At 39.7% G+C, this 11945-nt stretch overlaps 1 protein-coding gene across 1 annotated transcript in view; it reads left to right on the top strand.

The window, feature by feature from the left end:
* Positions 1-4403, top strand: part of LOC108691269 (ubiquitin carboxyl-terminal hydrolase 3-like) — a 17638-nt gene extending 13235 nt beyond the window's left edge. The window contains exons 2-6 of the mRNA XM_018198944.1: positions 250-397; positions 1128-1938; positions 2130-2375; positions 2752-2945; positions 3693-4403. Coding sequence (XP_018054433.1) covers positions 250-397; positions 1128-1938; positions 2130-2375; positions 2752-2945; positions 3693-3855 — 1562 coding nt within the window. The 3' untranslated portion in view covers positions 3856-4403. The remainder of the gene's footprint in view (positions 1-249; positions 398-1127; positions 1939-2129; positions 2376-2751; positions 2946-3692) is intronic.
* The last annotated feature ends 7542 nt before the right edge of the window (positions 4404-11945 follow it).

Genomic DNA, 11945 nt, shown 5'->3' with positions numbered 1-11945 from the left:
TATATATATAATAAATTCCGTTAATTCAGATTTGGATATATTTTTTAGTACACATTGTGAAACTTCTTTTTGATATACATTGTAAAACTTTATTTTCAATAAAAATAAAGTTAAAATCACGTGTTTAGTCTCCGCACACTTACACGCATGTGTAACATGCTGATTTCTCTATTTCATTATTGATAATGTAGCATCGATTGAGCTTATTTTGCGACTGTCATTCACATGTCATATTATTATCGTGCATAGTGTGCGGCACCGAGAAGAGTCCCTGGCTCTGTCTGCACTGCGGATCCGTGCACTGCGGACGATACGTAGCAGGCCACGCGTTGCAGCATTACGAGACTAATACTCAGCACTGCGTATGCATAGACTGTGAGAGCTTGGCAGTATTCTGGTGAGTCTTTTCTTTACATCCCTTCGCTTTCACCGTCTTCGTATGCTACTGTCTACGTATCTCTCTCCTTCCAAAATCAGTATATAATTTCGGAGAACTGGATTTCTAACACGACAAGACAAGTACAGTTGTCGCGAAATTTATCATTCCTTTACTGTAAAAGTGATACAACTAAAAAAAAATGAGGTTTTCAAGTTAATAACATGAATGAATTGATTACTCTATATCATCAAAAGTAAATTTCATATAATCTATGTAATCTATCTTCATATAATTTACATTTGAGATTTTCAAAGAGATCATGATACCTTCTACAAGAACGACATATTTTGAGTTGTGTCATTTTTGTAAATAAAAAGGACAGTCTTCTACAAAAGCATGTTTACAGTTAAGACAGTTTGAAGAAGAAATTGTTTTAGTTTGAATTTGATCATTTTAGCTAATTAAGATAAATATAAATTGTTGGCGATTTTACAAATTATACTTTTGATAAATTATTCTGGATTTGTTATAATTTAGTGAGATATCAAAATTTTCCTCTTTTCGAGAAGAAAAACTTAATTTTTTTAATTGTGTCACTTTTGAAATAAGAGAATGATACCTATTTATGAATAAATCAATAAGTTTATTAATAGATCGAAGTGTAGAGAACTGCATGTGTCGTAATACGAACATGAATGTCATTAGTTTCTATTCTAAAAACTGCATGCTCGTGTTTCGCTTCTTCCAGTTACACTTGCGACGAATACGTGGTGAACGATACCACGAATGGTCAGATCGAGAAGATACGACGCGTCACCTTTCGTAAAGACGAGCATAAGGAGAACGATGAAAGTTGGAGCACGTCACCGCCCACGACACCGCCGTCTTCGAGAACGCGAGACGACGGCGGGGATGATCACGACAATGATCCGGACGCCTTGTGGAAGGCAGAAGTGGTCGTGAGGAATTTACGACCGAGGACGGCTCGCAAGAGGTTACACTCGCTGGACGCCAGCAGCGCGGATAATCGGCCGGCCAAGCGTCGCAGCTCCAAAAGTACCAAAGAGAAAAAGGTTGTCGGTCTGAGAAATCTCGGTAACACCTGCTTCATGAACGTGGTGCTGCAATCCTTCAACAACATCAGCCACTTCTGCGAGTACCTCACGCAGATGCCGTGTCTCGAGGGTATCGCCTTCGACGAATCTACGGGGCCGCCCACGCACCGCGGCCGCATCGTAACGCCGGGTCGCGCGAAGGAAATGTCTATGAGCGACGCTCTCCTCGCTGAAGAATTACGAAAGGTGCTACTCGGTCTAAGCTTGGGTGGTTCCAATGGCCAGGCGATATCGCCCGAGTGCCTGTTTCTGGCCATCTGGAAAGTCGTGCCGAGATTTCGGGGCTACCAGCAGCAGGACGCCCACGAATTTCTCACCTACATGCTCGACCGACTGCACACCGAGCTGTTACAGCTGCTACCCAGGCTGGGACACGAGCCTTTAGGATTGCGCGGCAAACAGAGTATTGTCACTGCCGTGTTTGGAGGCACTCTTCTTAGCGTGGTAAGTTGAACGACCCGATCGCCAGACAGCGAGTCTCGATTGCGTGCGAAACGAACGTCCTCGCAGCCTCTTTGGCAGGAGGGAATTTCTGCGCTCTCGAGAGACTGGTGTCGCTTGCCAAAGTCACGTTCTTCTTCGTTTTCTTCTTGGGAGAAGCGCGGACGAATTATGGATCGCGTTTCCTCGCGCAGGTCCACTGTATGAACTGTCGTACGGACTCGAAGACGCACGAGCCTTTCCAAGACCTCTCGCTGGACATACCGGACCGATTGCAGAGAAGCAGGACAAAGGAGCAGGAGGAAGTGTGCAGTTTGACTTACAGTCTGACGAGATTCTTTAAGGTTGAAGAGCTGGCCGACAGCGAGCTCTACTTCTGCGACAACTGCATGGGCAAGCAGAGGTCTACCAAGAGGTTCTGGATACATAGGCTGCCTAACGTGAGTATCGTATCTTTCAAAACAATGCATTCAATAAAAATAAAATTAATTCGAGTTGACATTTTATTTTCAAGAAATTTCAGTGCAAAGGAATTCTTACAACTTTTCTGAAAAAAAAAAAAATTAAATTAAAATCCTTAACTTTAAAAATCTTCTTTGCACCTCCACTTCTCTTCCCTAACGTGCACCGATTTTTTTCAACGTTGTTCTAATTTTGCTGAACGTTTAATAAGTTTAGTCTATTCGTGGACGTGCGTGTTCCGATCGATATAGTTCGCGTGAATTAAAGTTCGTGACCCGAAAAGAGAACTTTGATCGAGCAGAGAAATAAGTCTGACATATGATGCGCTAATCGATGCTCTCGCTCTTTCCACAGGTGTTGTGCCTTCACATTAAAAGATTTAGGTGGTGCAATTCCTATCGCTCGAAGGTGGACACGCAGGTGGATTTCCCGATGGAATCTCTCGACATGTCAGCGTTCACCGTGCGCGGCGTGACCGGGACGAGATTGGGTGCTCAGAATAGTCATCTTTACGACTTGGCTGCCGTTATCGTGCACCATGGTTCTGGGTACGTCCTCTTGCTGACAACGCTTCTAATTAAACCGGTTACTTGACGATGGAAACATGTCGAAACTTTCCCCACAGTAGCGACTAACGTCCAACGTTGATTTGCGATAAGATACTCGTAGCATTGTCTTCTACATAATCTATATTTTGAAATATTACTTTTATCTTTTCTCTCGAATGTATTTAACGATTATTAAATTGCGCTGCAATACTTGCATATCGCTTACTTAATTTCGAAAATAAATAAATTTCTACTGTTACGTAAAATCAATTCATTATCGATGATTTCTCCAAACTGTTATTTAGATTTTAGCACACATTACGGTATTAAAAATTTATATTTGGACAACGAATTGTGAAACTAGTGAAACTTGGCATACTAGTTGAAGAATAGCCTGAAAAAAATCATCGATATAACTCTCTCTAGACAATCAATTTTTAATTGTTCATATTTGAACATCTCACTTTATCAATCAGTAATTAAATATTCCAAAAACTTATTTAGCGAATTCGATTGTGACGTACTAGTACGTACGTAGTACATATTAAAGCCTTATGTTATACATGACGTTGTATATTGATTTAACCTGAGTGTAAAAGTAAAATGCAAAAAATTTATTTAATTTTTAACGTGAACCAGTTTGCGCTATGCGTCGAATTCACTTTCAATTTCAGAAATGTGCATAGCTTTAACGAAAAGGAGTTTTAGTCGATAATTGTATTTACATTGTAAAATTATGTGTTGCAGTGCCGGTACTGGACATTACACTGCCTTTGCTGTGCATGACGGCCAGTGGTTCCATTTTAATGACAGCTCAGTGCGGCCCGCAACTACCGACGCTGTTGCTAAATGTAAGCCTTACATTCTGTTCTACGTGCGGAGGGAATTTTCCATTCCACCCCCCTTGTGACGTCGTTTCCCTGACAAGAAGCCCCGTCCCGGCAGCACGAGCCTAGATGACGACGAAGACGACGATGATGAGAACGACGTGGAGCGCACGAAAAAGAACTAAACGAACGTTCCTTGTGAATCTCGAAGCGAGTAAACGAAACAGAAAAATCAAGAGATTGCTAGATCGCGCCTCGAGTGCTTCGAGATCGGAAGACGAAGATTCGTCCGCTTATCGCATATACTATATCCATGATTGCTCATTGTTGCCAAATCGTACAATCTCTTTAGAAACGTAATTCGTCTGTGTTCGCTATCGCGCTTCGATAAGCCGCTACGACGACCTTTGAGACGCAATCGGGATAACCGGACACAGACATAATTCCGCCACGTTAATCGCTCGAGCGCGTCCCTCCTCGTGCTTTATCAGATAATTAAAACTGTATAGCTCTTAAATTAGCTCGATATCCGTCGAAGAAAGGTCGATCGGTACAGCGTATTAAGCGTGCTGATGTATCGTATCAGATATCTCGCCACAGATTATTTTTCTTATCATGTCTTTTACTTCCATTGGAGACACTAACTTTTCCATCGTGAAAAAAACAAAGTTATTTTCTTCTGTTCAAACTATCTTGTTTTTATCTAGATATATAGCTAAACTATTATTTCATCAACATATTGAAACTAATATGAAATCTTTTATTCTTTCTTTACTCGTTTGGTTTCTTACCAAACTCTTCTTTTCTATTTACGCTTATTTTATGAAATTCCTTTAGGAGGAATTTAAACTATTTACTTTTTTTCTATATTTAAATTTGATCTTTTATTTTCTTAACAAATATGGTTGTTGCCATCTCGTTTACATATCTCTATCGAAAGATCTCGCTTCGTGCGTGCCCGGAAATGTTAATTACTCGATGGCATAGGGGCTGGAGTTTGCAAATTCGCTAACTCGAAGATGCGGTAACGCGGACGGGAAAGTGCGAGAGAGAGAGAGAGAGAGAGAGAGAGAGAGAGAGAGAGAGAGAGAGAGAGAGAGAGCATCGCAATGTATGATTGACGTCGAGCACGCATGCGGTCGCGTGGAGGTGCGCGATTGTATGCGAGGCATGTGCCGGCGGACGAAGCTTCTCTTCCTTTCTCGGCGACGATGGGAAGAGCGAGAAAGGAAGCTAAATAGATAGAGAGAAAGAGAGATAGATGAGAAAGCGCTCGAGGTGGATCGCGGAAATGCATTGCCTTTAGCGTCGATTTTCTTTACGCTCTTAACACGGCGGCCGTCGACCGCCCATTCCTTACCTTGAATCCCTTTCCCTTTCCCGTTCCTCTTGTCTCCCTCCCTAATGATCGAATCGATTAAAAAGTCCCTCGATAGCGGAACAACGTGTAATTGTCGCGTTTCTCGTGTGTAATCCTAAAAAAGAAAAGGATTAAGGAAAAAAAAAGGACGCGAAAATGACTGGTCTTCTCGGTAGATAGCTCTTTTTCTAGGCTTAGCACGCGCGGCTTTCGCCGTGCTCTTGACGACGCGAACAGGGCCGATAAGCAAGTACCGTATAGGGCCAACAGCGTTACTTCTCAAGCGACAGCCTTATCCCACCCTCTCCCCCTCTCTTCCTCTCCTCCCCTTTCAACAATCCGCATCTTCTCCGTCCCTTCGTCGTGCATGCATCCATGTATGTACTTTTACGCGCACACATACACATACGTGACATATGCTGTACACTTCATACGCGTTTATACGCATATACATACACGCAAATATGCATGAATGTATGCATATCCACGTACCTCTCCTTTCCTCTTCCCTCTCCCCCTCGCGTTCCTTTCCCGTGTCCCTTCACGAAAGGCTCTCGACGACTCTTATGTGATTATTTAAAGACTTATTTTTTCTATAATGATAACGATAATAATGATAATAAGTTAATGCGTAGCGAAGAAACGTTTTATTAAGGCGATAAACTGCGGTAATTGCGCATCTACGGCAAAGACTCTTACTCGTGTATAAATATGACGTACGGAAGTAACCCGTGTAACAAACACAACACACACATACACACGCAACAATTATTATTGAGAACAAGTGAAATATGTACGAACGGCGAATAAATAAAGAACATGAATCGACGACGGGCTTCGATTACGCTGTCACCGAAGCCACATCTCTCCGGTTATCAAATCCTCGTGATCATCCTAAGTATATTTTCAGTACTCTCGTTTCCTGCGTATTTTATTTAAAAGTAATTTCGATGTGAGCTGTCTAAAATTTTTTTCTTCTACGTACGTGCAATTAGCGGAAGTATTCCGAGGAAATTGTATACAAGACGCTAATTACACAAAGTTGTTGATAAATGTAATTGTTATGTTTTAATGCCAACTAATTCTATATGTACAAAAGTGATAAAAAGTGCCGCTGCGCGAAAATGCAGCGATCTTTTTTATGTAGCGTCAAACGAATAAAGAATACTACCAAGTATCGATTGTGGATACTTTCTCTCAGTCGACAATGAAGAACTATCCGGTTACCGTCTGGTCTTCTATGAAAGTATCGAGTTGTAATTTATTTCTCGTTCACCGGTTGAGTCAAGTTGAGTGTGATTGAATGAAAATATCAGTTGCCGATACTTCCAAATATTTTCTAAATATTGTGGGTAATCATTTCTTTCTTTTCTGCAGCAGGGAATCGGATTTCTTCGTTCTCGAGGCTAAAACTTGCGCCTTTACTGGTGAACGATACTTGGACGGCGCGAATATGTGACATAGCCTCCAACAGAAGCAACCGGTCAAGTCTTCTTCAATTTCGAAGATGAGATTTGGCGGAACCTTTCGGTCGGTACTTCGTTTACTTTTTTTATTTGATACCACGTAATCAGAAATCATGTCCTGTTGTTTTTTTGGAGAATTATGATTAGACGCAGATGGCTCATTAGACTGACGGAGATTCTTCGCGAGAAAAATCGAATAGCGATCCTTTGCAGAACTTTCTCCTGATCCGCCAGTTTCGTCCTTCCTTTGCAATATTTCGCTATCTTTCTTCTCGTCGAAGGAAGAATCTTTAATGTCTTGCACCCACAAATCATCCCGATCGAATCGTCTGTGAGGATATTTTTGAGCGATCACTTGGAAAGTCTCCGTTTTCTTCAAGGTCTCCCAAGAGGAGACAAGGATAGGATTCGATCTCGCAGTATGATGATCGACCCAACGATCGTTGGAGCGTGTTTTATAAACTTCCTTTGTTGACGAATTATCCGAGCAACTGTTCGCTTTGGAATTCTCTTGACAAGCATTATTTTCATAAATGATCTTCGTCGATTCTAGAGTTTTGTCATTCGGCTGTTTTGGTGCTTTTTTCGAGGAAAATATCCGAACGAACGCCCTCATCATAGACTTCGAAAACGTCGTACTCTGTTTTTTTTCCTCTGCAACACAACACAGAATATCCGCCATGGTGTCTTCCATACCCGCACTTGCCAGTCTCGTTAAACTAGGATGCATCTTCAATTGATAGTCGGTCTTTTCTCGCAAATGATAGTCCATAGTTTTTGTACAGCCAAGATTTTTATCAGGTGACTGATAATCATTTGTATCATGTTCAATTGACAGCGCTTTCGACGTCTCTGAAATTGTGAAGGGAAAACGTTCCTGGCTTTTCTTCTTCTTTTTTCTCTTAGGCTCGCAATTCAAGTTCAGCGTCGACGGAGATATTTTCGCGGCAAAGTTGGACTTCTTGCGTACATGAAATGTCAAATTTTTTAGTGTCGCGTTCTTAGATGCTTCTAGATTTCGATCGAAGCTCAGCTTGTCGTCGTTAAATTCAAGATTATCACCAACATGATTTCGCTTTCTACCGCTTTTCTGGATTTCCAATAGCGAATTTAATTGAAGATATTGATTTTTGAACGACAATGGCTCACACATTCTTCCTATTGCCAGTTTGTATTGTTCGTTATCCTGCAAATATAGTCCTTCTGATATTTTGCCACGCGATGTGTAATCTTTTACGTTTTCAAGATTTTCTTCGTCATTAATTGATGCACATTCATCCTCGGTTCTCCAAGTAACATTCTCCTCTGCATTTCTGAACGACTCAATTCGAAAATCATCCTTCTTGAACTTGGACAGACTTGGTGATTCGGTAACGCTTGTGACGTCCACAGTGTCCACGCTTTTCCGAGATGTACTCCGATCCGATCTCGATCGTACGTCGTCATCGATCTTCGCGTAATCTCGATCGCTGGAGTAAACGGTTGCTTTGTGGAAGAACGTAGGTGAACAACTCTCCTTAAATTTGCTCTCTGCAGATAGATGTTGCATTTTGTCGTATGCGTAATCACCAAAGAATGTATTTTGGGGACTCCGTAGATTCGAGGAAGCGAAATTAAGTGCCCGATTGTTGATGTCATATTCCGCCTCGTCCGGCGCAAAGTCTTCAGTGACCGTAACTTCGATACTCTCATTCCTCGATTTCAACGAATTCTGTTTGCAGATTTCAGAGTACGACGAATTCATTTGATAAATGATACTTTCGCACGGAACGCTATTTTGTTCGATAAATTTCGACTCCCCGTAAATGGCAGTCTCATTGGAATTCTCTGGTTTGTAATATCTCGAGTCATTGCCCAATAGACTCTTGTTACTGGAAATCCTGATGGGTATCCTGGAAGGAATACGCGACAGCGATCTTCTAGGCTCTAACGTCGAAGATCCTGGTACGCGCCACGTTTCTCCTTTCGTGGGAAAATCCGAGGCTCCGCTCGATGCATCGATCGTATCTTTATCGTGATAAAAGCCCTCGCGTTTTCTTGATGCACTGTCGGCTTGTTTTTCCTGTTTTAGAGATACATCTGATAAAGCTTTGATCAACGCGTGGGGATCGAGAGGTTGCGTAGCGGAACATTCTCGGCTACCTGCTGATGTCGAGTACGAAATATCCTGCGAATTTAATGCAAGCGTAGGAACTTTTGTTAGAATTTCTTGATCGCATTTATCCGGCGTGTCAATGCCAGTCTGAAGTCTTCTGCTCGAGAGTGTTTCCTTTTGTAAATACATTTTTGCTGTACAGGATGACCGACTGTGATCTTCACTGCCATACAGTTCCGAAGTCTGAGACGATAAAGCTTCTTCCGTAACATCGTTTTGAATTCTTTCAATAAAATGTGACGTATTGACAGCTTCTTTCGAGTAAAGACTCGATCGATGCCATTCTACCATATTCATATCGAGAACACCCCCATTGTTTTCTAAAGAATGGACTTCAAAATTAAACTGGTCTGGCGAACAATTAAATTCAAACGAATTTTTAATATCATGTTGTATTTTCGATGTGATATGTTGATAATCTTCCACTTCTTCTTTCTCCTCTATACTTTCAAATTCCGATCCTATTCGTTTAAATTCATCATAAACTTTCATTGTAGGTTCATTATGAGTTACTTGTTCATTGTAAGCACTCGATACAGGTTTTGCAAAATCTAACATAAAATTTTTCGTGAAGAAAATCGATGTATCTTGCGGTGTCTCTTGTCTTTGATAACGCGGACCTTCATATTCCGGCTCGGCTTGCAGAAAATCACTGGAAGTTTTCGCTACAAATCCATCGTGACTTGCTCGCTCATTAAAAACAAAATCTACCAGTGTATTTATTTTCCCCGGTTGGTTATAAGTTTTCATTTCATCGCGATTTATTTGTTCAGCGTAACTTTGCGAAGTATTTTGGGCAATTCGACGATCGAAATTGTCATTGTCGAGCGATCGCGATGAAGGCAGAAGATTCGGCAATATTGACCCGGTAATGTCACTTCTCGCGGACATAATCGGCATCTTCTTGACAGGCTCATTAACAGATGAGACAACCATGGATTCCGGTGAGGATAATTCCAAAGGCGTGACAGTATTGTCAATTTTTCGGATGGAAGAAAGTTCGCAACTCGTTTCATTAACGAATTCCGATTCGCTACTGGAGCTCAGATTCTTGAGAATTACCCCGGAAGGTGGACGGTACCCTCCAAATTTCTTCGGTCGAGCGCTGCAGCTGAGAGAAAACGGTGAAACGGATCGGAGATCGGTCGACTTTGACGCAATCTCGCGAGGCGTGAAGTTCCGATAACTGTGGGAGAGTGTCTTGCGTTCAATGTCGCGCGATTCATCATTTCTATGAGGAGAAAAACGCGAGGAGGACGGTTCGGATAAGGAAGAAGGTCGAGATTTTCTTCGAGATATCATGGGCAACCGCAGACGATCGTCTTGCGCCGATCGTTCTACGGAGGATTCGGTGGGATTTAATTTGTCATCTGCAGAAGGATTTGTAGAATCGTCAGTTTGAGAAATCACCATTGCTTTGTCGTCGCGGCGGAGAGAACTTTCCAGATGAACTGTCGCCCTTCTTCGTGCTCGGGCGTCCTTTGGTCTGGATATTCTCAAGGAGCTCTCAGTTTCTGCCCTCTGTTCCCTCTCCTCCCACTCGTCGTTCTCCTCAATTCGATTTGCCACTTCGTGCAGACGCAGGAAGATCTCGCGTTTACGACAGATACGTCGACTAAGAGCGGCTACGCGATCGGCCAGAAAAGTGAATTCGTTCGGCGACGGCAGATCTTCAAGACGCCTCCTCAGATCGGACGGCGAACTACTGCTGGAATCGGTGGAACTGGACGCTCTACCTTCTGATGCGGTATTAATTACCAAATCTATATCATTCGTTAAGAATTAATCGTCGGTTGAATAATAAAATTGTATAAAAAAGCTGGATGAAAAATTTTATGAATTGTAATTTAAGAATTTTTATTAATTTTTTCCATTCTTGAAGAATTATTTATCATACAAAATGTTGAGGGGATAAAATAATTATATTAACTAATCTTTTAATATAAATTGAATCTCAATGCAATTATTAATTCGTAACATAGAAATTTTTAAATATTTATTTTAATAATGCATGATTGCACTTAAAAGTTTTGAATTAAATGTCACTGACAAGTTGGAATAATCAAAAAAGGTTATACTTTAATATTAAATTTCATTATTTTAACATTAAATATATTAATATTAAACAAAGTTCGTAAAAAAGCTTACAAAAATGTTCGAATAAAGAAAGAATTTTATAACGTTCAATAAATTTTTAATTGATAAAAATAATTTTATGTACCTCTCGGAGAAGAAGATGAAGGACTGATTGTTTTTATTTCAAGAATATTTGATACTGCAGTATCATCGCTTTTCATATCGTCTCCATATGTAATGTTAAAATTATTTATTCAAGTAATAGTTAACCATTTCACGCATGTATTTATTCGAATGACAAATTTCATTTCTGTCACACGAAAAACATAAGAATAATTTCTGCAACTCGATTCGGATCATTCGGATTGAAATCACGCAGTAATATTTTCTTAAAAGAATAACATTTATTTCAATTTGTAAAATTATCGAGTTATTATTTTATTAAAATAATATATTGCAATTAATGATTGTTAATAATTTTACGATTATTTTTCATTGATATTTTACTTTCAAAGCTTACATAAAGAGTCCGATAGTATGACTTTCTATTTCATTATTATTGTAAAATTATTATAAAATTGCGCAAAATATTTCACGATCATTTGTGAAACAATATGAAATAAAAATTCTCTTATTTTAAATTTTATATTTTATATTCATGTGAAAATGTATCCAACATTTATGTACATATTTTGTTGCAAAAATTTTAAAATACAAAGTTAATCACAGATAATGTCTACACGCGTCTATAAATTATGCCCTAGTCATGTCAGATATTTTAGAAGTCAAACTTATTTACATCTTTGTCGTAATAGACGTAATAGACGACGATGTCTTTAGAATTGCAAAAATAATTAAATTAAATTATGCGATACAGGACTATTTCTTTGAAAATTAATACATTAGGTTTTACTTTAATTTATTTTCATTATAGAAATATCAAATTTTGCAATGCTATAACATTATTCATATTAAAATGTGCAATATTACATCTTCTTTACTTGCTGCAATATTTTATATTAAAAAGTACGATTTTGTTTTTGTTTTACAATTACAATTTATTTCATTGAATTAAATTATAAATTCAACATTGAAATTACATATTAAATTATAATT

The sequence above is a fragment of the Atta colombica genome, unplaced genomic scaffold, assembly GCF_001594045.1.
Source record: "Atta colombica isolate Treedump-2 unplaced genomic scaffold, Acol1.0 scaffold105, whole genome shotgun sequence".
NCBI classification, from domain to species: domain Eukaryota; kingdom Metazoa; phylum Arthropoda; class Insecta; order Hymenoptera; family Formicidae; genus Atta; species Atta colombica.
Note: the sequence above shows the minus strand (reverse complement) of the source record. Positions and strands in the feature narration are given on the sequence as shown.